The 21,870-nt window shown below is 33.6% G+C and overlaps 1 protein-coding gene across 4 annotated transcripts in view; it reads right to left on the bottom strand.

Moving 5' to 3' along the window:
* SEC24A (SEC24 homolog A, COPII coat complex component) overlaps window positions 1-21,870 on the bottom strand; it is a 92,734-nt gene that overhangs the window by 19,847 nt on the left and 51,017 nt on the right. For all 4 annotated transcript variants that reach the window (XM_051978178.1, XM_051978176.1, XM_051978175.1 and 1 more), the window contains 12 exons: window positions 21,586-21,746; window positions 21,065-21,237; window positions 18,755-18,857; window positions 18,282-18,408; window positions 16,936-17,045; window positions 11,085-11,197; window positions 9,150-9,268; window positions 7,584-7,639; window positions 5,759-5,965; window positions 3,420-3,540; window positions 2,354-2,512; window positions 1,829-2,002 (listed from right to left, as the gene is read on the bottom strand). In XM_051978178.1, the coding sequence (XP_051834138.1) occupies window positions 1,829-2,002; window positions 2,354-2,512; window positions 3,420-3,540; window positions 5,759-5,965; window positions 7,584-7,639; window positions 9,150-9,268; window positions 11,085-11,197; window positions 16,936-17,045; window positions 18,282-18,408; window positions 18,755-18,857; window positions 21,065-21,237; window positions 21,586-21,746 (1,623 nt within the window). The remainder of the gene's footprint in view (window positions 1-1,828; window positions 2,003-2,353; window positions 2,513-3,419; window positions 3,541-5,758; window positions 5,966-7,583; window positions 7,640-9,149; window positions 9,269-11,084; window positions 11,198-16,935; window positions 17,046-18,281; window positions 18,409-18,754; window positions 18,858-21,064; window positions 21,238-21,585; window positions 21,747-21,870) is intronic.

The raw sequence follows: 21,870 nt of genomic DNA on the forward strand, positions 1-21,870 counted from the left end.
TGTACACATTTTTGATTTCTTCCTTTCTTGCTCACACTGTAACCTTGGCTTCTCTCACAGTATATATCTTCTGGTTTCCTTATCTCGCTGACATATTAGATCTTTTTCTATTCATTCCTTAAATGTGACCATATCATAAGGTCCAGTCTTTTTGTCTCCTACTCTTATTATACAGTTGCTATTAGAAACTATTACCTCTATGATGCCAAAAGAGTTCCAATTTCATCTAAGGCTATCTGTGATACTGGGGAAGCCACTAAACCTTCCTGGCCCCAAGTTTCCACATGTTTTAAGGAAAAGAGTGAATTATACAATCTTTAATGACTCTCCCAGCTCTAGATCCACTTTCTCTAGATCCACTTTCCTATGATCCTTGACCTCCTTCTTAATGTTGATTCCTGTATTTCATATTACCTGTTAAGCAATTTCATTTGGATATTGCATTGTAACCTCAAAATCAACATATTTAAAAATTGAACTCATCAGCTTTTTCTCAAAATAAGTTCTTTCACCAAATGGTACTACTGTATTCTTTAAGATATATACTCAGTGTTATTGTTTTCATACATATGCTAAGGCTTAATTTCTTCCAAATGGATTTTGTAATTAACTTCAACTAGCTCTATAATATATCACTTTCATAGTTTACTGATATAACATTAGACCTGTAAATTAGTTTAAATAACATATTAGTATAGCATGAGTAAATAATGTTCCTATAGCAAAGTCATTCTTTATTTCCTTAAAAGGATGGAATTCTTAACTTTTCTGTCATGGATCCCTTTGGCACTCTGATAAAATACATAGGATCACAAAGCAAACTGAAGTTTAGTGAAGATAAAAATGTAACTTTCCCCATCTAAATTCCCTTTCCCCTGATTTCTATCCATGGACGCCTAGTTAAAAAGTACTAGTTTAAAGAATTTTTTTTTTAATTGTGTCTATACAAATCTTGAGTATGCTTTGCTAGCTTGATTCCCAAATATTTTATGGTTATATGGTTATTTTACTTCTTTCTGAATTCTGTTATCATCATAAAAATGTTACTGATCTTTATGAATTTATTTTTTTATTATATCATGCAATTTCAAAAGCTAAAGGCTAAAATAAAATTTTTTGAGGTTCCTCTCTCATTCACACATTTTGTCAGTTATCAGATCTTGCAATTCTTCCATTATACTTTATCTAGAATTTGTCTTTTCCTTTATTTTCCTACTATTACTATTTTTTCATGTTCATCATCTTATGTTTGAATTGTCAAAATTTCCAGATTCTTCCTTATTCTATGTTGTCAATATGGCTCCATAATTTGAATGTTTCCCTAATAATTGTAATAAAATACAAATTCCCTGAACATGTCATTAAAGGAATTATAGAGTCTGATACCAGCTTATTTTCTAACATCTCTATCTACTTAACTCAATATCATTTAATTCTCCATTAACTGGAATGTAGCTGTCCTCAAAATAATTTTTCTCAGTCTTTGTTCAGATTCTACTTCTTCCATAAAAAAGGGTGTGTGTGTGTGTGTGAGAAAGGGCATACTTGCCTTAATTCTTACAATTTTCTTTAGGCTTTTATAGTGTCTAGTTAATGTCTACCCTAGGACTATTTGAAAGTAAGGTTAATTCAGAAATAAGAAATTAAAATTTTTCAAAGGAGGTTTTCACCTGATTTTTACCCTTCCCATTTTATGCTACATGTCTCAAGTGTTATGGAAATAAATCTAAAAATGTTAATTCTGGCAAAAGCAGAGTTTAAATAAAATTCAATTAACAAAGTTTGGGGTATAATTTTCAGAGTTCCATAGCTCTTCCAGGTTGCTCACCTTTGCTAGAAGTATATAGGAGTGCTGACTGAAAAGAAACTACTTGAATGTCAGTAAGATTTTCTTCCACTGACATTTGTACTGCATATCCAGCATCTGGATTAACATTGGGCAAGGACAGCAAATCTGTTGATCGTACAAAGAAATTTCCATGGAAGGTATGTATAGAAAGACCTAGGGGAAAACAATTTTTCTTAATTTTAGTATAATTATCATTAGAATCATTTCCACACTGTTATATGACTATTTAAATTTTAATCCATAACAAAATTGGGATGCAAAAATGATTAAAAAATGATTAGGCTGTTTCTAAAAGATTTTAGAAAGATGTTTCTGAAAGATAATCTGATATATTATCAAAAGCAAAGAAGGATATAAACTAAGAGCTCTAATAAGAATCTACAATTAAAATCAACAACTAAAGGAAAATTAAATATGACCAGTATGCACTATAAGTACACACACACACACACACACACACACACACACACACAGTCTTTTCCAAGTGAAATATTATTTCCTGACCTTTGGTACACCTTATCCTCATAACAGCCTCAAAACCAATTTTCCTGGTTAGGTATCGTTTCAATTCCTTTTGTAACTTCTCTACTTGGACTGGGTTATGCTGATGATGATAAGATGGGTAGTAATAGACACTACCTGCTGAGTATCTCGAAATACAGCCTGAAATGCATAATACACAATCTTTATAAATTTGTAGAATGTAAGGTTACTAATACTGCAACTATTTGCATCACAAAATGTTTTAATCTATGGCTACTCCAGTTTCTCATGATACCATTTAATAAGAATTTTCTTCCGTGCCTTTAAATTGTAAACTAGTTATTTCTTTCCCTTACATTATTACACAAGTAAAATAAGGAAACAAGAAAAATAAAATCTGATGCAGTATAAATTCTTATGTTATGTGTATGTTTCTTTTCATTATATTTCATGGAGATTACACATAATCTCTATTTTTTAAATTATTATTATAGCTTTTTATTTACAAAACATATATATGGGTAATTTTTCAACACTGACCCTTGCAAAACCTTCTGTTCAGACTTTTCCCCTCCTTCCCCCCATCCCCTCTCCCCTAGATGGCAGGTAGTCCAATACAAGTTAAATATGTTAAAGTATATGTTAAATCCAATATACGTCTATATATTTAAACAGTATCTTGCTGCACAAGAAAAATTGGATCTAGAAAGAAAGAAAAAACCTGAGAATTGAAACAAAAATATAAGCAAACAATAATAGAAAGAGCAGAAAAGCTATGGTCCACACTCATTTCCCATAGTCCCCTTTCTGGGTGTAGCTGATTCTCTTCATTACTGAGCAATTAGAACTGGTTTGAACCATTTCATTGTTGAAGAGAGCCACATCCATCAGAATTGATTATCATGTAATTTGTTGTTGCCGTGTATAATGATCTTCTGGTTCTGCTCATTTCACTTAGCATCAATTCATTCAAGTTTCTCCAGGCCTCTCTGAAATCATCCTGTTGGCCATTTCATACAGAACAATAAAAACACATAATCTCTATTATTAAAATCTACAACCACTTAAATAATTTAAAAAACTTTACCTAATGAAGCCAAGTCAGAATACTGCCCACTGAGAAGAAACAAATCAACTGCTACTTGTTGACCAGAACAATCCAAGGCTAACTTCTTATAGAAGTCAGTAGATGGTGTAAGATGTATTTCCTGTAATATATTATACAATAATTATTATATCATTCTAAATAAAAACAATTATTGTTCCAGATAATCTCCCCCAAAATAATTTTAAGACTGTTACTCTAAAAAACAAATTTGCTTTCAGAAAAATAAATTACACTGGTAATAAATAATAGTTCTATACATGTCATTTTTAAGTTTTGCAAAATGTTTTGCATTATTATCCCCATATTACAATGGAAAAAACTGAAGTTTAAAGCAATTGAGGCTATAGCGTACTAGTAACTGTATAAGGAAAAAATCCAAACACAAGCCTGATTAGCAATATAAGATTTCAAACTGTATTACAAAGCTATAATTGTAAAAATAATTTGACAGTGGAGAAGAAAAAGAGAAGCTGAACAATGGAACAATTTGGAAATACAATGGAGTATAAGCACAGAAATGTAATATGTGGTAAGTCCAAAGATTGCAATTATTAGGGAAGAACTCATTATTTGACATACTCAAAAAAAGATCAGAAACTAGAAAATAGTGTAGCAGAAACTAGGTATAATCAATATCTCACAATATGAAAAGCTTGTACCCAAAACTGGCAAAAAATGATTTAAATAAAAATATAATATTCTAACATCATATTCCAACATCATATTCTAATAATAGAGATCTATGGATAGGGGAAGAGTTTATGACCAAACAATAGATAAAAGGATTTCCAGGAGATAAAATGGCTTTTTGATTACATAAAATTAAAAAGGTTTTGCATGACCAAAATTAATGCAGCTAAATTTAGACAGCAGGAGATTGGGGGGAAAACCTTTGCACTAAATTTCTCTGATAAAGGTCTCATTTCTAAAATATACTAGGGATTGCATCAAATTTACCATAAGGGTCATTCCCTAATTGTCAAATGATCAAATGAATGGTCAGTTTCCAGAGGATCTAAGCTGTCAACAGCTATATTTTTTTTAAAAATTACTAATAATCAAGAGAAATACAAATTAAGACAATCTGAGGTACCCACCTCACACTCATATTGGATGATAATGACAACAAAAAATTTAAAAGAAAAAGAAAAATGCTAGAGGAACTGTGGGAAAACAGATACACTAATACAATGTTGGTGAAATGTGAACCATTTTGAAAAGAACTTTAGAATTAATTATGCCCAAAAAGCTATTAAACTTCCTTTCGATTCAAGAGATCTCACTATTAGATCTACACCTCAAAGAGATCAAGGGAAGAAAAGGAACTGATATACAAAAATATTTATAGCAATTCTTTTTATAGTAACAAAGAAGTGAAAATTGAAGGGATGCCCATTAATTGGGGAATGGCTCAATAAGTAATGAAATACGAATTTAACAGAGTACTATGTACTATGTACTATGATGAAAAGAATGATTTCAGGAAAAAAAAACAAACCAACCCCGTAGACTTGTATGGAATGACGCAGAGGGAAGTGAACAGAACAAGAATAAAAATGTACACAATTAACAGCAACTTTGAAAAACTTAGTAACTGATCCATACAATGACCCACAAACAATTCCAAAGGATCCCTCATGAAACATGCTATCCACCTCCAGAAAGAGAACTGATGGATTCAGAATGCAGAATGAAGCACATTTTCTTCTACTTTTATTTATTTTTCCCAGGAGGAAAGAGAACATGGCTAATGTGGGCATAAAACCCATATTTATAATGGGTTTTATTTTTCTTGTCTTTATGACAAGGCAGAAAGAAGAGAGAATTTGGAAATGAAAATAAAATTTAAAATAATTTGAAAAGTAAAACTGAGTTTCTTTCTCTTTTGTTATGCTCTCTCCAAATGATTCAGCATGTAAGCAAAATAACCTTTTCACAATGCATTCAAATTAAATACACAGTAGTAAACATATCTAGAATCTAAGGTTTGGCTTGTCTCTGTTTAATTCACCAGATCTTACCTCTTCCTCTGCAAGCACCTGAATCATCCTCAGGGTGCCTCACTTTTGGGGCAGGATCTCTGCTCTATAACTTACTGGAAGCTTAATGAAGTAGGAAGGGAAGATTAGGTAAAGATAGGGTTGAATAAATCCTAAGATTTGTAAAGGGAATACAATAAGCATATCCAAATCCAAAGAAACAATTTACAATCCCTCCAACAAATGAATAGGGGGAAAAATAAGTCCCACATGGAAAGGTATCATGCATGAGCACAAATATGACACTTTTTGAAAACCAAGAACTGATATTTTCCTAACCTTAGCAGATGACCTTTGGTTAGGCTCATCTCGGGATTTTAATGCTCCAACTCCAATTGATGGAAGCTGTGTTTGGAAAACAGAGATCCGGCCACCAGTAGGAGACATCAACTTATAGGCACTCTGAAGCGCAGGTCCCAGAGCACTCTGTGTTTCCAAAGATTTGGTAAACATTTGTGGCAAAGTTTTCAATAAGTCTTGAATAAGCTGAGGGAAATGATGAACACAATGAAATTTCACTTTTAAAAAAATTCACTAGTTAATAAAATAGGCAAGACATTCACTGAAGATACCAGGAGAATTTACAAAAGGAATATCAAATAATGAGCTTGTCTTAAGACAAGTGAGCTATCTTAAGTCAGTTAAGATTACAAAACTGTCAAGCAATACAGATTACAATTAAAGTCTTAAATTTTTCCAAATACAAAAGATCCACTAAGATTATTTTTGTCAAGAAAAAAGTCTAGTACAATAGATATATAATAGATAAAACCAATGGATTTAATTACTATCTTTGTTCTGATGATTCGCAAGTCTACCTTTTCTATCCCAACCTCTCTGCTGACTTCTGATCTCAAATCACCAGCTACCTTTCACACATCTCAGATTGTATATCCAGAAGACATCTTAAATACATGTCCAAAATGGAACTCTTTGAACCCTGTGAACTCTTCCCACTTTTTTTCCTTATTATCATTATTATAATCATATATTATCAAGGGTAAAGAACATCCTCTTAGTCCCTATGGGAAGATTAAAGATATTAATTTGTTTTTCTTTTTTATTCTTTGGTGAGGCAATTGGGGTTAAGTGACTTGCTCAAAATCACACAGCTTGTAAACATCAAGGATCTGAAGTCAGATTTGAATTCAGGTCAGCCTGATTCCAAAGCCAGTGCTCTAACCACTGTGCCATTTGACTGGTCCTTACATAGTAAATTTGAAAGCTATTTTTAAAAGTTCAAGTTCAGTTGCATAAGTGATGGAGCAAAATTATGATGATAATAATAGTATGTTTTAAAGTTTTACAATGAAATTTATGTTATTTTATTCAGTCTTCAAAACATCACTGTGAAGTAGACGTTAGCAGTATACTCATTTTACAGATGAGGAAATTGGAGAGAAACAGGTTAAGTGACTTGCCAAGGGCAACACATCTAGAAAGAGTGTGAGGCTAGATTTAAACTCAGGTCTTCCCGACTTCAAATTTGTTCTGACTCTCTCTCTGGTACGCTAATATGATACATTGTTCACATCTCATTACAAACTCATTTTTGTCAATAACTGACAGCATAGATTTGCTAGGTAGAATGTTATCCTTATAGCATATCCATATATGCATGTACAGACTAGACAACAAAACTAAAACTAAAAAGAAAAAACTATTAAAAATTATGCCACATTAATTTCCAATCTAGCCAATAATAGTTTCTCCTGAACTGACTCTTAAGTTATTCTACAAATCAGAAAACCAATGTGCAACGAAAGAGCCATGGCTGGGATGCTTCTTAAAATGGCCCGTTACCTTAATTCAAATCCTCACATGGCTGATGAAGCAGGCTGGTATATTCTATTCACTTATTAGGCAAGATTTTTATATGCCATCCTAAAAGGAACTACTTTGTTATCCAATAGTTCTACTCTATCAACCTAAATACAAGTGCAACATATGATAAATTTTAAATATTAAACACTTTACTATAAAAGTTTCATGTTAAAATGTTAGAAATGTTAAAGGCAATATTTTATTATCCCTTCATTTTAAATTTCTTAATGCTTTAAAATGTTATCATAAATATGCATACTGACATTATATTTATTCTTACCTCTTTATTTTCATTTAAATTTACAAGTAAATTTTCTGGCATTGGTATGAAGACATCTGAAAATACAAAAGTTTATTTTTTTAAATTAGTAAGCTACATAAAAATGCTAAATTGACCTAAAAACTCCAAGGAGGCAACATTTCTGCACTTGTGAAAAATATGACAACACTGAGTTTACATAAGGATTAAGCTGTTAACAAGTTCCTATTCTAATAATAATAATAAAGCCCTGAAATTGAACTACTTTTGAAACAGCTAAACAGGATTATGATTTTCTTTCTATTTGCCAAAAACTCACTACGGATTCACATAAACAACTAAGGAAGTAATATGGAATGGAATGCTACCTCAGCTTTGCCTTCTCCTATAAGGCAATCATAGGCACGTTCTTGGCACATACAAAATGCAAATGTGAAATAACCAGAAACATGTCACTGCACTTTAGTTGTGTATTTCCCCAACAGCTGTATAATTCAAAAAGTAATCAAATATCTCAAAATTCATCACAGTTTCTAAAAATTGTATTGCTCAACATAACAAACCACAGGCTATGGTCCAAGAGCAAAAAAGTAAATCATACCACATGTATTACTTTAGATTAAACTAAAAAATAAAGCTTTGAAATAAAAAGCTGTTTTTTTTTTTTAAATATAGCACTTTAGCTTTGAATATTTAAACTTAAAAGCATTAAACATTTAGTAAAGTGGATCTTTAAAAGGCATTTCACATAAGCAGTATCTTTCACACTACTTTTAAGTTGCCTTAATCTCTAGCTCTACCTTTCAGAAATAGAATCATAACTTCTCTACATTTTTTATTTTGTTGAGAGCTGAAATATGTCTATATGTTCTTAGAGCTTGAAGGGACCTTAGAGAACTTTTAAGCAAACTCTCTCATTTTACAGATATGGAAATTGAAATCCTTACAAATTTTATTTTTATTAATGAGATCATGTTTTTTATCTTGAAAAGATGACAACAAAAATTAAACAGTGAATATCAATTATGAAAGTGCTTATAATTTACACTGTTAAATTTTCACCTTTTCAATAGTGTCTCACTATGGATATATTTTAATTATGATACTAATGGATTGAGACTTGACTGTTAATTACTAATTCATCAGAAAGGGTTAGGCATGATATAATAGAAAAAGACTGGTATTATGAGAGCTGGATCCTACTCTCAGGTCTATCAAAGTCACTGTGCTCTCTTAGTTACACAAATTTTCACTTGTCAGCAGTTCAACTTCTTAGTAAAACAAGTAAAATCAAGTCAAGAATGAGCAAATAAAAGCTGTGATGCCAAGGTGTATTTCATGAATACTATACTGACTAATTCAGAATATCTTTCCTAGGACAGGAGGCATGGATCACTTGCTGACTCCCATTAAGCATTTGTCAAACAGAGGAAGCTGGACAAAAGGATCATCAAGAAGCCTTCCAGCATAATAATACGATTTACATACAAAGTTTAACATTTGATTCTCAACACAATAACCTGTGTAACTGATTAATATTTTTAAAAAGTTTAATATCCATTTTAACCTTTAAATTCATAAATATACCTTCAATATCTGATATTATTAGCATCTGAGGCTGAGAGAGACCTTCTTGAAGACTGTAGAAGTGGATTGTACTGTCAAATGTTATAAAGCCAATTTTTGTTCGAGTGTTACCAGGAAGCCTAAAAAGAAGTTCATAAGGTTAATTTTGCACTCACATTGTTCAATGATATGAGAGTAAATACCTGCTATGAATTTCAAAAATTCTTGGCAGGCAATTTTGTATTTTAGATCTGGAATCAGAACATATTTATTTCAGTCCTGACCTTTGACACTTTGACACTTACTTGTCCACAATCCTTAGCAAATCACAAACTTTAAATGCGGGTAAAAATATTTATACTCTTTACCTCACAAAGTTTTAGGAGGAATGATTTGTAAATTACAAAGCCTTAAAATAAAAAAAAATTTAGAAGCTATAAAATAATTTTATGATTATGGGCAAGTCAATTAATCTCTAAATTCACTTAATACAATTACTTAACGCTATAAATTTTAGATGAACTGATCTATATTGGTAGGAGTTCCATACTGGAAGCTACTTATATTAATGGAATTACAGCTCAACTCCAAAACAATCTTCACTCCGCCAATAAAAAACATAAATGTGGAGTATTATTATAAATATGTAACAGATGCAATGATGGAGATAAAGTGTAATTATAATGGAAGACAATAATGTAACTAGCAACATATTTTAAGTCCTATATTCAACTTGTTGGCCAGAATTTTTAAAACTTGCAAACATACCTTTTTCAAAATAGCAAGTATATTATAGCTACATAAAGAATAATACTGCACACTAAAAATTGTTCCAAATAATTTGTTGTTGTTCCATCATTTCAGTCATATCTGATTCATTTGTTTGAGACCTCATTTGGGGTTTTCTTGCACAAGATATTAATCTGCCAGTTCTTTCTCTACCCTTTTTTTATAGATGAGGAAACTTAGGCAAATAGGACTAAGGACTTGGCCAGAGTCACAGCTAGTAAGTGTCTGAGGCTGGATTTGAACTCAGGAAGTTTTCCTGAATCTTCCTGACTCCAGGCTCAGAATTTCATCCACTTCATTTTAGGTGGCCCATTCCAAATAATATACATTCAACTAATGACAGTATTTTGAAAATTTCAAATATGTTCTTTTTTAGTTGCATATGTTAAAAAAAAGTTCACAGAATGTTATCCTTCAAAAGTAGAAATTTTTGTTAGCTTAACAAATGTCTAAGATCCATTCATAGAAACCAAAAACCATTTTAATAAATTTCCTGTACTAATTAGACAGAAAAATGTTTCTGTGCATGTGTGTACAAGTATAAAACTCCTAAGGAATGTGTTTATAAATAAATAAATAAACTCCAAAGGAATGATATAATGCATTAACTAAACATAACTATCTTTATGTGTCAAAAATGTCTATGACACAGTTGCAATAAACATTGAATATTATAAATAAAAGTGATACTGAAAAGAACAACCAGTTGTTCTTGCTTTCGAATAACTAAGCAGGCAATCCTCAGGAGATTTATACCATACTTCTAATGTTCCTCATTCACAAATAATGCCAATGGTTGTTTCTGTTACCACTTCTCTCTTCTTCACGGGATCATTTTGCTCTCTTGTTCTACCACATAATTCAATTATATTACTGTATAATAATCTTTATGGTGTGGCTTAGGAACCTAACCAATATTAGAAACACTTTTTCAACAAGGAAAATATCTCTGCATTTCAGACAAATAGGTGTCATTTAGTTTCTTTGAACTTCTATTCCCTCATCTATAAAATGAGGGAATTAGACCAGATGGCCTCTATTGTCCCTTCCAGCTCTAAGTCCTCTGATCTTGTGACATCAATGAACTTTTAGAACCCAACTAATAAGTTGAGGGATCAACACATTTAGCTTCAGGTTTGAGATAAAATTCTATAGGGAAAAACTTACGAATCTAGATTGTCCAGCAAACTCTGGCAAACCAAGTTCAAATAGCCAGTTACAACTGCATTGTGAGACACATCAAACACAAAGAGGTACACAGGAGGTTGAGGTGGACGTAACTAAAGAAAGGAAAAGAATGGTTTTATTAAAACATATTCTCATTTCTAGAGAAAATAAGCTTACTATTTCATTCATAACTTTATTTAAACCTTATACAGAGACTTTTTTTAAACAGTGACCATAGATTATTTAATGTCATAAAAAAAAAAAAAACACCATGAAAATAAAAATTCGTGTGTCTACACTTAGCCTTGCACAGTTAAATATATTTCAGCTATAGGTCTATAAAATTTACATGATCTTGCAACTTAGATCCTCTAGATTCCAGAATTAGTGCTCTCCCTCTATCCACTGTGCCACTAAGTTGCCCCTAAGAAACCATTCACATGGGAGGTAAAGGACTGCCCACCGTGGCATACCTGTGTCAAAGAAGACTCTGAGCTCTATAAGCAAAGCAGAAACACAACAGCTCAAAAGGAATGTGAGAAGTGCAAATTTATAGAATTCGCCTCAAATGTTCACATGGAATATGTGTGCCCAACCTGGTTGTATTGATTTGATCAGCCACACAGTAATTTGTAATGATGTCATTTTGACATCTTTGAGAACAAATTACAACAACCAATGGAACTTCTTAATTCAATTATATTATAGCACTATACACTCTTGAAGCTTTATTAATAAGGAATAGACACGAAACCTTCAAACAATTTAATATCATTTAACGATTAAGTGAGAAAAACAAGGGGCTGTAATTTCTTACTGTTATGCCAGAGACCATGTCCTTGGAATCAAAGAGCTAAAGAAGAATGTAATCGCCTGCACATAAATTCTGAAGCTATAACCTTGTCATAAATAAACTATTCATCCCAAATTCCTGAGACAAGATAATGTGAGTCCCAGGAAATTGGCCCTATCAGCCCAGGTGCGAGATAGCTTCCAGGCTCCAGGATGTCTGCTACACATTTGGTATAACACCCCCTACCTTACAACCCCCCATTCAGAAATGTATATAACTGGACTCTCTTCACTCATTAAACTGAGACTTTGTTTCACCCCAACTGGTCTCCCTCCTCATTTCTAACCCCATTACGTTTCAGGCATAGCCTTACAGACAAATTCCAGTCTTGGGACCCGCACTTTGATGGCCCGCTGGACGGGTCAATTGGCGCCCAACATGGGGCCCCGAGACTGGACATTTGCCCGGCAGATTAAGAAGAGGTAAGAAGAAGCTCGTCCGGCCGGACCCCTAAGAAGTCACTCTACCGCAGAGAGCCCCGCACACTCGCTCCACAGAGAGCCCCGCAACTGAAAGGTGAGTGAATCATCTGCCGCATTCATGGGAACTAGAAAGAGGAGTAAAAATTCCCCCTCGGGGATCTTTGAGATCCCCCCCCCCCTGTCAAGTCTATCTACCCCCCGCTTCCCAAAGTAGGGACTCCCCCCACAGAGAGCAATCTCGCATACCCCGTCTTCCCCGCCCCCCAACCTAAACTCCCTGTAAAAACTCAGAATGCCCTTAGTGCCTCAGAAAGCGAGGCTGCAGGGTATATTCCACCTCCTTACACCTTGCCCTTTCTTACTGCCCCGATAATTAATTACCCAAAGCGGTGAGACCCTTGAAGAATATTATGTGTTATATGTTTGTTTAATGTTGTAACTGTGTAGTCTGTGTGATGTGTGTTCTATGTTCTGTGTGATTTGTCTGTTTTATTGGTTGGAAAAATTTTTAAGAACATCGTTGCAACTATGCTTACTAAAACGGAGCTCCATGTCTGTCTGTGTGTGTCTGTGTTAAAAGTTAGCAAACTTGTAAGAGATAAGGATTCAGCCTCTGTGTGCAGGCTTAGCAAATATCTAGAAGCTTGAAAAATCCTTCTCTCTCCCTCTCTCTGTCTCTGGCTGACTGCAGCAGCCTGTGAGACAAAGGGAGAAAAGGGAGAGAAAGGAAGAAAAGGAAATGAAAAAATAGATTGATAGGGATTTGGAATTTCGGAAAGTTAAAATACAGCCCCTAACCTGTTTTTGCTGATTTAAAAGCTTTGTCAAGTTTAAGAACAATGATTAAGAAATTTGGGAATTGGTTGTTTGAAAATTTGCTTGTGATTTTAAAACTTTTAACCTGTTGTACTAATTTGTAAGTAAGGAAAAGCCTACTAGAGTAAAGAGCAATAAAATTCAAGCTTACTCTGGCCTGGGCAATAAAAGCTCTGGAGATAAGATGCTAATAGCTGTTAGTAGGAATGTGGTAAAAAAAAAAAAAAAAAAAACACTTTTAAAAACAGCTGTATTAGTTTGATTCAGTTTGTTACCTTCTGAAATATATTGAGTTATTTGTTAACATAAGTTATACTTTAAAACCAGCTCTGCTGTACATGTGTGGGTTTGGATTATTCACTATAGTATGAATCTTACAGGTTTTTGAAGGGAAAAGTAAAGAGGAATGCAGGTGATTTAGGAAAGATTGATTAGTAGGGGCAATTAGAGGTTTGCATGATTTAAGGAAGGTGAAAATCTTTTGAGAGTAGGTAAAGAGATGGGGGAGGGAGCCACCCACTCCCACTGCCTTCTGCTACTTTACCAAAGGAGCATCTGATAGGAAAGTTCTTTAAGGAGATTGTTCAAATATGTAGCCAGGGAGAAAGAGAAAGTTGGAAATGGATAGATTTGGGAAGAAACCTGATATTGGGAAACTGATGGGTTAAATCTTGAAAAGAATCCCCATTAGGAAATTTGAATGGGGAACCTGAGGGAAGTTTTTTTTTTTCCCCAGGGGGCAGGAGTGGGGGAAGGGTGGCCATGTGGAATCCTCTCCTCTCCTCACCCCCCTGAGTATGTTCCTGCCGCGTTTTTTTTTTCTTATCTGATTACAGCCAGTTCAGCAAACTGATTTTTAAGGACATACTTTTAAGTTAATTGATTGAATATTTGTTTCTTGATACATAAATATTTTCTTGGTTGAGGAATATGGTCATAAATGTGATCCACACTTTGGTCCGAGTATTTCTAAAAGTTTAATTGCTATGTTAAAAAAAACCTTCTTGAATTCTTTTATGTGGAATTGGGTCTTTTGTATAAGTTTAAATTGATTGTATTGGGTCATCCTGAGGTTATTTAAAGGGCCTCTGAACATAATAGTTTTTTCTTTGTCCTTTTGAAAATGTTTCTGTATGGACAATATGCAATTTGGGATTATTTTTCTATGTATTGGGTATTTTAAAAGCAAAATGATTTGTATGTATAATGTTCACTCATGTAACATCTACCCAGATATGATAATTGTTCTAAGTTGTGACCTTACTGAGACAAAATTTCTTTCCTACCCAGATATGATAATTGTTCTAAGTTGTGAACTTACTGAGACGAAATTTCTTTCTGTTATTACTACAAGGTTATGATAAATAATTGTTTAAGAGTTATCAGAAATTTGATTAATGACATCTATTATTGGAGGTAAAAGTTTTTGGCTTAGAGTTAATTAGCTAATGCTGTTTGGGAGTTTTAAAGCTCCACCCTCTGACAGTTACTGGGACAATTGATTGATAAGCTGTTAGAACTCAACTGCTTATGTTATGTTATAGTTATGTTCTTGCATTTTTCCTTCTGTAACTGATCTCTCTGATCAGAGCAATGGTCAATAGAACTGTTAATGCAATTCAATTATGTTATGCCTTTCTATTTTCAGTCTGGTCATATGTAATCATTGTATCCTAAATGCTTGGGCAACTGAGTATTTCGCTTGGTCATCTGTCTGTTACTGGATATTTGTGTTTTATTTCTTTAAGGTTTCTACATAAGAGGACAATTAATAATGGTCTGTAAGACTGCACCCATTTGCTTGGCCTGTAAAGCAAACTCATTTCTTCACATAGGGAACAATTCACTTTGGCCTCCTCATATTTTGCAGCAGTCTGGTGAACTGAGTCTTTCTATCTGAGACTGATCTAATCTTTATTTGCTAGATTTGTGTTTTTGCTCTAGATTTTGGTCAAATTACAGATATTGGCTTGCTTCTGGAACCTGGATCAGCTTTGATCAGCTTTGATTGTCACCACGGCACACACCCACTCTGCATGGAATGAGAGCCTCCTATCACTTCACAGCCTGAAGCAGCAGTTTGTACATGAGACCATGGACTGGACCCTGCATTGAGTGTACTTTGGACTGATATAAGAGACTTTGGGAATGGTTGATGACTGACTGTTAAACCTTGCCTGGATCATCTATTACTGTGTGCTTAAGATTTGGGATGGGATTTGTTAAAACTGTGTAATTATTGCTGTTATGTTTGAGGGATTTTTAGGAAATGCTACTGTACTAGTCTGTTATGTATAGGGATTTTGATTCACTCTTGGGATTTATATGGGCAATGGTCATTCGATAATTCCTTTCCATGAGAAAAAAAAAAGGGGGAAGGAAGAGATAGAACATTGGGGAACCTGGTATATATTTTTTCAAAATACCTGAAAGAATGGGAACGCCCAGCTTCTATTCACTTTGCCTTAAGCACTTTTGCCCCACCCCCTATCTCACTAGTTCAGATTGAATTTGGATGCTTTAGTCTTAGAATCCCTTATTTTGTTAAAACCTCAACATCAACGAGCCCATCAGAGGCTCACTGAGATTTAATGACCAGTTGCTAGAAGAGCCTTGGTACCGACGGGTCAGGTCTAGGCTATGCCCCCCCTTTCAGCAGGCAGTGGTCTAGCCAATGACGGGATTAGTGTGACCCCGGGTGGTGGATGCTTTGAGGTTGACTTATTATTTTTTAATTTTGGAGCCATGGCAGTAAGACCACGCAAGTGCCATGACGGGCAACCTCGAGAGGTCAGGCCACCCACTTAAGACAGGGTTCGGCATGGCGTACCCCCGAGTTGGTATGGCTGACCCCGATGACCTAAGACAGCACTTGGTGGCATGCATCCTCCTTTACAATGATTGGCGATACTAAGACATTGTAACATTGGTTGTGTATCAACGCTCGCTCCCCACAACCGGAGGCCGGTCACATAGCCTAAGACAGGCCTCCCACCCGTGCATAAATAAAAAAAAAAAGGGGGACATGCCAGAGACCATGTCCTTGAGGGACATGCCAGAGACCATGTCCTTGGAATCAAAGAGCTAAAGAAGAATGTAATCGCCTGCACATAAATTCTGAAGCTATAACCTTGTCATAAATAAACTATTCATCCCAAATTCCTGAGACAAGATAATGTGAGTCCCAGGAAATTGGCCCTATCAGCCCAGGTGCGAGATAGCTTCCAGGCTCCAGGATGTCTGCTACACATTTGGTGTAACACCCCCTACCTTACAACCCCCCATTCAGAAATGTATATAACTGGACTCTCTTCACTCATTAAACTGAGACTTTGTTTCACCCCAACTGGTCTCCCTCCTCATTTCTAACCCCATTACATTTCAGGCATAGCCTTACAGACAAATTCCAGTCTCGGGACCCGCACTTTGATGGCCCGGTGGACGGGTCACTGTTAGGCAATCACTAACTGTTTTAGTTAAGCAATTCCATCAACACTTGAAATATAAAAAGGGATTCTAAAAGCTCCAGAGTCATAATTCAATGAGGTAATAACTTAAAATGCTATCAAGTCACTAAAGTACCATAAAACAACAAGAAAAATTGTAGGTCACTCCTGCAGCCCACATAGTGAGATGACCTAAATTAATTAGACAAGGACTAGATAAACTAAATAATATTATTATAAATATGAATTAGCACTGTTATTCAAAACCCAATAACACAATTATAGTAATTAAATTAGGAAAAATAAAAACTTACCATATATTCTGAAGGAGCCATAAACTCAATAGTAGCATTTTGAACTTCAGGTCTTCTAAGAGGATCTCCATATACTCTGGTTATAGGATTGTACATAAATTCTTCAGGAACTGCATGTTATGATAAAATTTTAAATCAACACCTAATCTCATTGGATCTAATGTTAATTTAAATTTAGAATTTTAAAAATCCAATAGATTTAATGATTCTCTATATGCAAATGATTTTATTTATATATCTAGATCTATTCTCTCTTGAGTTCGTCCTACATCACTAATCGTCTACTGTGCATTTTCAACTGAATGAACCATAGGTATCCCAAACTCAGCATGTTCAAAAGTAGAACTCATAATTGTTCTCCTAAAACTCTTCCTTTTTTCCTATCCTCCCTATTTCTGTTAAGGTTTATCACTATCTTTCTTATTACCATCTTCAAAACTTCAATCATCAATTCTTCTCTCTCCTGTATATCCTATAATTATTGGATTAGTCAACAAGTTGAACAGATCCTGTTTCCAAAACATTTAACCTTTTTTCTTCATTTTCTTCATTCCAGTGGCAACCAACTTTATTCATCATCTCTCACAAAAACTAATGGAATTGCCTTCCAAATGGTTTCTTGTACTTTTCAATCCAACTTCTATAAAGTTGTCAAATGGATATTGACAAAGCATAGATCCATATAATGTCTTTGTTAAAGAAGCTCTATCCCTTTGATTGGCATTTAAAGCACTATACAATCTCTCTTTCCTTTCTAGGCCTATTGTACATCAATTCAATACTAACCAAAAATTCTTTATATTAATATTGAGTAACAGAATGCTTTTATTACACTTTCAGCATTTTCCTTCTACTCAATAAATCAAAGGTAATGGAATATCAACTAGAACTAGAGGGGGATGTACAGCAAATTTATATTATCTATTTCTTTGGGTTCTACATTATTAATATATGCAGCACATTAAAAAGTTTTGCATGTGAATTTTCCTTTTTATAAGTCTGAATATTTACTGTTTATATTTTTTTTTAAATCCCTGAAAACATTTTTAGTATCTTAACTGCTAAAAAGTTCTAAAAAGTTAATTAATTTTCCAAATGAATATTAAGAATTTTTTGTATAGATTCAACTGTAATTGGTTAATTTAAAAATGTTTTTCAAATGAATCAAAATTATAGGAAAAACTGCAGCAAAACTATGAGAAAATTATCTCTCAGTTTCTCTGAACTACTCAGTAGTTCTTACTACTAAGTAAGAACTTTTTTTACTTACTAAGTAAAAAAGTACAAGGATGGTTCCTGGGAAAACAAAACAAAACATGTAAGAACTACCATTCCAAAAGCCATACCATCATTGACTCTATAGCACAAGTTGCACTTCCACCTCCTTTGGTCAAGAAAGCTAACAAAAGGATTGATGTATGTCCTGCAGGAACGACATCTCACAATTGTACTGGAGGTAACCACAGGCAATTGCTGGAAAACAAAAACAAAGTCATTTTTTAAAAAAGGACAAGAATTCCAGGGCAAGGAATCAGAAATTGAACTGATGCCCAGCAATTGGGAAATGTCTAAATAAACAAATTGTGGTATGTGATTACGATGCAATATTATTTCCTATGGGAAATGATGAACAGAATGCTCTCCAAAAAAAGGAAAAAGTCCTTTCTGAACTCAAACAAAGTGAAATGTACTGTGTACAAATAGCAATGTTGTGGAATGATCAGCTATCAATGACTTTTCTACTTTCAGAAATACCATGATGCTTAATTAATTAATTTTGCTCAACATACAGCCAGTCACCTTGAAAAGTTTAACATACCAATAAATCCTTGAAAGGATGTAGTAGTAGTCCTAAAGGAAGTTTGGCTTTGTTCAATAAGGTCTGAGTCTGAGGAATATTAGTTAAAGTACATCGAAACAACCTGTGTGAAAATAAAATGACACATAGTTGATTTAAATATTTCCAAGAAAATATAATTAAATGTTAACATAAAACATTTCTTTTTTCTTTAAATGACAACTGAATGACATCAAGCAGTTTCTCTCCAATTTCACTAAATCAACTCTTTAGTTGAATTCCCTTCTAGGAAGAAGGCAGTTTATACTCACATGGACTTGCTTCTTGACTTAAAAAACAAAAAACAAAAACAAAAAAAAAACTGTATCTTGCCCAGAAACAGCTTCATTGATTCTATATATTTTTAAATATCTCTTATGTATATAGTTAGGCAAAGAGGAAGGAAGGACATACACAGGGAATTGCTGGAATGGGAAGTTTCTGCTGATTTGCATTTTATCTGGTAATTAGTCTTGGAGAAGTGCCAGGGAGAATAAAGAAGCTAATTTGCCTATGGTCACAACCACAAGAGAATACGGATATTAATTTGCCTGTGGTCATAATAGATAAAAGAGAATCAAGAGATGAACACAGGTCTTCTTTCTTCACCTTTTATTATTATTTACTTTTGATGCTTTTATTTTTTAATCCTAACAGCATATGTCATTCTTCAGTTACATAATTTTTTTTTGGCTAGGCAATTGGGGTTAAGTGTCTTATATAGAGTCACATAGCTAAGGTGTGTTTGAGGTCACATTTGAACTAAAGTCCTTCTGACTTCAGGGCTGGTGCTCTATTCACTGCGTCATCTAGCTGCCCCTAACTTACATAATTATAGATTATATTTTAATTATAAGTAATTTAAATCCAGGTGTGCCACTTATGAAATTTAAAGCAGTCAATAAGCCTCTTTAAATCCCAATATCCTAATTGTACAGTGGGGATAATACTATTTCTATTATGTGCATACAGTTTTATTGTAAAAACAGGTGAGATAATGCACTTAAAATATTTGAATTATAAAGCACCACATAAATATATATTAATATTGTTTAATAGATATTTCACAAAAGATCTACTCTGATAATTCATCATGGATGAATAGTAAATAAAACAATGGATTTGGTGACAAGAAACCTGAATTTGAATCTTGCCTGAGATACTTATTAGTGAATTGACCCTAGACAAGTAATTTAACCTATCTCAGCTTCGAGCTGCTCCTTTCAAAAAGGGGATAATAAGATATTATCCCCTTTTAAATAATAAAATATTATCCCCCTTTTTAAAAAGGGGATAATGAAAGCATTAATTTCCCAGGTTTTTTGTGAAGATCAAATGAGATAACAAAAGTAAAGTGCTTTATTAGGTACTGTGGTGAGGACTCAGTGAAAGTTGGCCATGGCAACTCATAAAACCATTTAGAGCATGAGGCAGAGGAGCAAAGGATCATCACATACTGATGAAAATATAAATATCTTCAAACTAAAGCATATCATACTCCAATTGTTAGATATATATCTATATGTGTTTGTTTTATATGTGTGTGTGTGTATAAATATCTGAAAAACTCAAGTTATCTGATTTCTACAAGACAGAATTAAACATGGTATAAAATTTTTAATAATAACTAAAATTTATATAGTATTTACTATGTGCCAGGCACTGTGCTAAATATTTTATTTGAGCTACCACAATTGCCAGTTAGTACCTAATGTATAGTTTAACGTTCCCTTCAGTGAAGTAATTTTTTTTTAAAAGACAGGATCTCTCCATCTCAGATTAAAAATATAGGGGGTCCACTCATAGACTCAATCCCAATATTGATCAGCATAGGAATTCTGACGGTCTGTTTCTGGTCTAAGCTGTCCCTTTTTAGACAACTTGGTAATCCTCAATTTCTGGGGACACTTGAACACTTGATCATCGCAGCTCATTGCAACTCAGAATTCTTGAGTTCAAGTGATATGGCAGCCTCAGAGCCTTCCCAGTAGGTGGCATTAAATGGTATATCATAATTATTAATATCAATACTAGCTGCAACAGGGGAGGTTTGACATGCTCTTAGGTGAATTGATATTATAAATATAAATATAAAATAGCAACTTATTTTCCATCTTTACTAGGTTAGTTTCATTACTGAAGGAAACATATAACAAAATGTATCTTTCTTAATAATCAAAAACCATTTTAAAGAAAGCTAGCCTTATAATGCTATATATAAAACATCTGAGAAACCAGCTCTGGTGTTTACTGTAAGCCACATTTCATAAGAAATATTGTTAAAAGTCTTACTCTGGATTACAGTTAAGTTTCTGTATGTCTTCATGCAAATTTGGGACAGGAGCCTTCAAGGAGGCTGTTGGAAGCATATTTCTTTCTTGAAGCAGATTGATAACTCGTAGTCCTTCCGAATGTAGACTTAACCCACCCATGCTTGTGGTTAAATGATTAGCACCTAAGGGAGACTAAAAATATGCTTCAGAATAAGTCAGTTTCATTAAATCTTCAGTTTAAGGTAAAAAATAGATACAATGCAATGTTGAAGGATTTGGCTATTTAATTAATAGAATTTGTTAATTCTAACAAATAAAACTGATATTTTTTCCCATGGCAATATTTTTTAGCTCAGGAAAAAACAAAAAAAAAATGAACAACATATAATTCAATGTAATATTGATATTATATATAACAATAAATCACATGACTCTAACCAATTAAGCAAAAATAAAATATCAAGTTATCCTGAAATTTGCCCAAGTAAAAATTCTTTAAATATGATAAAAGAAATGGGGAAAGGAGGAAAAAACATTTACCTGTGAAAATGGCTGCAGCCCACTAGTGTATTGCAAGGTTGTGGATGGCCTTTCTGACATATTAGGGGGAGATATATTTTGATAACCAGGTGGTAAGGAGGGATATGAATAGCCAACATTTCGACTCATTTTGGGATTTTGGTTGGTAAGTTGTGATGATGCTAAAAGAAAAAAAATTTTTGAGTTGAAAAATGTTTTAGAAATCTTTTATTAAATAAATCAAACAAGCCTTATTTTCATCAAAATCATAATATAACTAAGATAAACGTATTCCTCTCCCATTCT

This window comes from Antechinus flavipes, chromosome 2, assembly GCF_016432865.1.
Source record: "Antechinus flavipes isolate AdamAnt ecotype Samford, QLD, Australia chromosome 2, AdamAnt_v2, whole genome shotgun sequence".
In the NCBI taxonomy this organism is placed as follows: Eukaryota; Metazoa; Chordata; class Mammalia; order Dasyuromorphia; family Dasyuridae; genus Antechinus; species Antechinus flavipes.